At 56.8% G+C, this 4,872-nt stretch overlaps 1 protein-coding gene and 1 long non-coding RNA gene across 3 annotated transcripts; one reads left to right on the plus strand and one right to left on the minus strand.

Moving 5' to 3' along the window:
* Positions 1–973: 973 nt before the first annotated feature.
* DDIT4 (DNA damage inducible transcript 4) lies at positions 974–3,071 on the minus strand. 2 transcript variants are annotated; one of them, NM_001257796.1, is given in 3 exon segments: positions 989–2,301; positions 2,575–2,842; positions 2,934–3,068. In NM_001257796.1, coding segments are annotated over 2 exon segments (702 nt in total). In that variant the 5' UTR covers positions 2,783–2,842; positions 2,934–3,068; the 3' UTR covers positions 989–1,807.
* A 139-nt stretch (positions 3,072–3,210) lies between these two features.
* LOC144331149 (uncharacterized) lies at positions 3,211–4,523 on the plus strand. The gene is made up of 2 exons (XR_013398089.1): positions 3,211–4,141; positions 4,478–4,523. It is a non-coding gene; the product is annotated as an uncharacterized LOC144331149 (long non-coding RNA).
* Positions 4,524–4,872: the final 349 nt, after the last annotated feature.

A 4,872-nucleotide genomic window follows, 5' to 3' on the forward strand; every position in this document is an offset into this window, starting at 1 on the left:
TTTTACAGTCTTGAGCAAACAAGGCCTGTCTGGGACCAGGAAGAGAAACAAGGGAGATAAGAACTCTCCAAAGGCCAGTTGGTGTGTGTGGATGTAGTCCCAGGGAAGAAGGGGGAAAGGCCTTGGACTTCATCTGGCCCAACCCCAATTTGCCAATTTCTCTGATAAGGAACTTAGGACCCAGAGTGCACAATGAATCTTTTGTTTTGTTTTTAGAGACAGGGTCTTGCTGTCACCCAGGCTGCAGCCTTGAACTCCTGGACTCAAGCAATCCTCTGGCTTCAGCATCCCAAGTGACTGGGACAGCAGGTGCATAGAGGGCATCTGGGTGACCCAAGGCATGGTTAAAATAGGCCTGCTGTCTCCTTGCTCTCTAAGCCATTAGCACTCCTTCCCTCACCTGTGTGTGTGCAGGGAGTTCTGCACCCGCCTGGTCCAGACTTCCTTCCAGTGGCAGCTCACGCCCCTCTTGGTTCCTTGTCCAGTGAGAGGCATGAACTAAGTAGCCTTTTTCAAACTCCCCCTCTTAGCCTTTTCATATCCAGAGATAAGATTTGTAATTTTCATGATGGCAGAACAACTGTGATTTTTTCTCCCAGAAAGAAAAAAGGTATTTTCTAGTTCTTTCACTGTTAAAGACCTTGGGCTCAGTGGGCCCTCCTGTCTGGGCCTTCTAACTTGGGCAGCCAGGTGAGTTCTCCCTCTGGAGACTCTGGCATGGTGGGAGGTCTGACTCACCCCCTACCTTCAGGGGTTTCCAGTGTTCTCCTAGTAGCTTCAGCCAGCACAGAGCCAAGGGTTCTTGGCACAGATGGCACACGGTACACATACCTCTGTCACCAGGCTGGCAGGCAGTCCCAGAAAGGGACGGAGGAACACACAGGTGAACCCCAGGGCCTGATGAGACCTGCCTTTCACTAGCACCCATCTCCCTCCTTTTCACTTCATGGCACTGATGAGAGACTCAACCAACTGTTTTAACAAACATGTTTATTAGAAAAGTAAAAAATATTGCATAGGTCTTAATACTTGAACATCAAGTGTATTCGTGAACAGTGAGTATCTTATCTTCATGTAAACAGTTCTAGATGGAAGACCCGGATGGCATTCCTCCCAGGGAGGGGTTCCAGCCCCCACCCTCTCGGCCCCTCCCTCCCAGCTCAACTCCACAGCACACGGTGGGGGAAGGGTTGAATGCAGCTCCCAGGTGTATTTTTTCAAGTGTCAAAGATCCCAAGTGATCCCTGACACCCACCCCTTCCTACTCTTACATTCATGCGTCTGTAAGATAGCTGCCTACAACAGGTCAGTAGTGATGCTCCGATCAGAAAGACAAAAGATACAAAACAAACAACACACTTGGTCCCTTCAGACCAGTAAGATACACAAACCACCTCCACGACCTCCCCCCTCCCTCTGGCTGCTCTGAGGAGCACGTGCCCTTTCACCCTGGGCCAGGCCGAGGCCTGAGCAGCCCAGCTGCTCTCTGGCTGTCACACCACTGTTAACTGTCAGTAACAAAAATAATAAGGTACATGCTACACACACATCCAGCTGGAAGCCTTGTTGGCCCCTAAGCCTTTGTTTCATGCTACAGTACTGAGGGGTATGTGTCCCCAGTGCACAGCCACCTGCACACAACTCAATGAACTTCCTGGGAAACACTGTTCCCCCACCTCCACCTTAGGTGGCTGCCTCAGTTTTCCAACCACAGGAATCAGTCCCTCAGCTCCTGCCTCTAGTCTCCACCCCAAAAGTTCAGCTGTCTCTGCCTTGGGGGGCACTGTCAGCCCCCGCAGGTTGAAGTTCAACACTCCTCAATGAGCAGCTGTTCCGAGCTGTACAGCTTCTTCTTGATGACTCGAAAGCCAGTGCTCAGAGTCAGGGACTGGCTGAAGCCAGGGAGGAAGGGAGAGTTGGCGGAGCTAAACAGCCCCTGGATCTTAGGCCAGAGTCGTGAGTCCAGGCGCAGCACGAGGGTCAGCTGGAAGGTGGGCACCAGGCTGGGGTCGAGTGCCAGCTGGCCCACGCTGTGGCAGCTCTTGCCCTGCTCCACGCAGACGTCCAGCAGCGCCCCCCGCAGGCCGCACGGCTCGCTGTAGGCCAGGCGTAGTAGTTCTTTGCCCACCTGGCTCACCAGCTGGCCAGGCATCAGCAGGCGCGCAGGGCGCCGCGAGCCCAGACGCGCCTGGGCCAGGCTCTCCTGCAGCAGCTGCATCAGGTTGGCACACAGGTGTTCATCCTCAGGGTCACTGAGCAGCTCGAAGTCGGGCAACGACACTCCATCTAGGTAAGCCGAGTCTGGAAAGGAGAGCACACAGGAAGGGGTATTAGAGCGGCTTCAAAAGGAAACGCACAGGCGGGGGAGGTGCTGTTTCCTTAAGAAACCAACGCTCCTTCCCACTCCGTGCCTCAGTTTCCGCCTCACTCACCTAATACTCCAATTCCCCCTGCCCCCAAGCAATCTGGGTCCCGATGGGATAGGAAGCCAAGGTGGTTCTGACCCCTTCCAGCACCGGGGCTTCCCCACCTTCCCGGCCCCTCGAGTCGCGTCGGCACCCGCCCACCGCTCACCTTCCTCCGGCCCGAAGCCACTGTTGCTGCTGTCCAGGGACTCGCAGTCCGAGCTCTCCAGGCTCGTGGAGCGGTCAAACCCCTCCTCTCGGGCCGCCGACCCCCAGGCTGAGCGCGGCGGCCGATCTGGGGTGGGAGTTCCGGACAAGGACGAGGGCGAAGACGAGGTGGACGACGACGACGAGAAGCGGTCCCAAAGGCTAGGCATGGTGAGGACAGACGCCAGGGCGTTTGCTGATGAGCACAGAGTGCCGGAGCGCAGAAGCCGCTGTAAGACAAGAGGGTCACCGACCAGGCGTCAGTCTGGGGACCAGACCAGACCGCGAGCTCTAGGACCCACACACAGAAGGGACGCTCACCAGCTAGCGCGGCCAGCGAGAACTGCTAAGACAAGTGCGTCCTGCCGCTCGAATGGGTGTGCGAACCGGTGCCAACCACCGAGAGCTGCCCAGACCTGTCCCTGCTCCACACTCGCACCTCCCCCTTGGCCTGCTGCTCCCTAGCACCAGCGCGGAGCAGCCTATAAGGACTAGCGCGGCAAGGCCACGCCTTCTCTGCGCCACGACCCAATCCAGGCCCGGGAGTGTGGCCCGCCTTGGCCAATGGACTCCGGGCGCACGTAAGCAACGTTCTCTCCTGCCCGGTGACAGCGGCCGGGCCCCGCCTCCATTGAGCCCCAGAACGCTCGCAGCCGAACCCCGACCCACCGCCACGCCCCCTTTCTGGAAAGGATCCGGGGCGGCTGCAGCTGCCAAGGTCCCCGAGGGCGCTCGCGGCAGGGGAGGATCAAGGAAAGACTTGTTTATTATAGGGTTGCATTGCTGGGGGAGGGGACAGCCCGTGACCAGGCTAGGAGGAGAGGCAAGGAAGCGTGAGGGGGCGGCGGGCAAGGAAAATGGTTGCCCCCAGCGTCTTGGATCCTAAAGCTTCGGGCACAACTGGGAACACACGAGGGGAATACCCGTGGGACGGCGGCGCGGGAGCAGACGTTAGCCCGGCCTGCCCTCGCGCCCTTACCCACTCTATTCCTGCTATGCAAAGGGTCGGGATATGGGGGTGGGGTCCACAAACTGGGCAGCTCCGGGCACCATGCTGCTGCTTCCCTAAGGCCCCACCTGCCCATCCTGGCGTTACTCTACAGCCCCAGGACATGGGTTAATGGGGATCCCTGCCTCCCAAACCCTATCCGCTTCCACCTTCTAACTGCTCCCAAGGAGAAGGCTTGAGGAGAGTGGTTAGAGGAGTGTGGATGGGCCTGGGTTCATAGCGCCCAGTGCAGGGATGGAAACGAGGATCCACAGCAGTTGGACTCACAGACCCATCCTCCCGCCCGGCTGACTGCAGGCAGCGAGGCCGGGCCTCCCTGCCCGGGCGGCCCCCGGGTCCTAGCGCCCAGCCCTCGCATAACGCTTTGTGTAAAAGACCCAGACGGTTGCATCAGGACCGAGGACCGAGATCTCTGGAAATGCCAGGGAGTGCAATGGCCATCCCCTGTTTCGTCATTCAGGCGGGGCCGCAGGAAATCTGGCCTGGCAGCAGTGCTCGGAGGCTAACAGTGGTTGCCGAGGTGGGTGGAGGTTGGGACGGACTCGACCTTTATTGCTCTAAAGGTTTATCAGTCTGGGACACGGGGACCCTGATGGAAGAGGGAGCCAAACTTACATCAGACGCCCAGGGCCCCCGGGGCGAGCAAGGAACCTAACCAGATAGGCGGGCCTTGCCTCGGGTCAGGCTTGCTTTCGCGTGACAAATGACACTTGCAGGAGATGTCAGGCCACTGCCCTCCTCAACCTTCATCCCCACCCCAACTTAAAAAGAAAAAAGAAAAAGTTGACACTTGGGCCAAGACTTAGAACCTGAAAGAACCAGAATCCAAGCCCTGCACCCTACTCTCATTTTACAGGTGGGAGACCCACTTACGGAGACAAATTTATGGATAAAAAAAGAAATCGGGGGATCCAGGAGACATCTTAAAGACAGCTGCAGAATGGAATAGTTTGTGAGCCACTGGGACTTTCACGGCCTTCTCTTCCCATTCTTCAAGCTGTGTCACTTGTTGGAGCCTGAAAGACACCAGATTGCTTAACAATGGGGATATAAAAATTAAAAATAATAAATAAAAAGACACTGGATCAAGGCGGCTAGATGAAGTTCTTGGAGGGCTGGAGTAGATGACATGCTCTTGAAATCACTCTTTACAGAGGTGACCTGCATAGGTGCATCTTCCTGCTGGCCAGAGAGAAGATCTGAATTAATCCATCAGAACATTCACCTTTCCTCCAGGCTGACGGGGCAGGA

The sequence above is a fragment of the Macaca mulatta genome, chromosome 9 (genome assembly GCF_049350105.2).
Source record: "Macaca mulatta isolate MMU2019108-1 chromosome 9, T2T-MMU8v2.0, whole genome shotgun sequence".
Classification (NCBI taxonomy): Eukaryota; Metazoa; Chordata; class Mammalia; order Primates; family Cercopithecidae; genus Macaca; species Macaca mulatta.

Bases quoted from the DNA above. Each gene is read 5' to 3' on its own strand.
- DDIT4 (XM_015147370.3), bottom strand. From the start codon at position 2,782: ATGCCTAGCCTTTGGGACCGCTTCTCGTCGTCGTCGTCCACCTCGTCT. The intron at 2,302-2,574 runs GTGAGCGGTGGG...TCTCCTTTCCAG, and splicing joins TGGCTTCGGGCCGGAGGAAG to ACTCGGCTTACCTAGATGGA.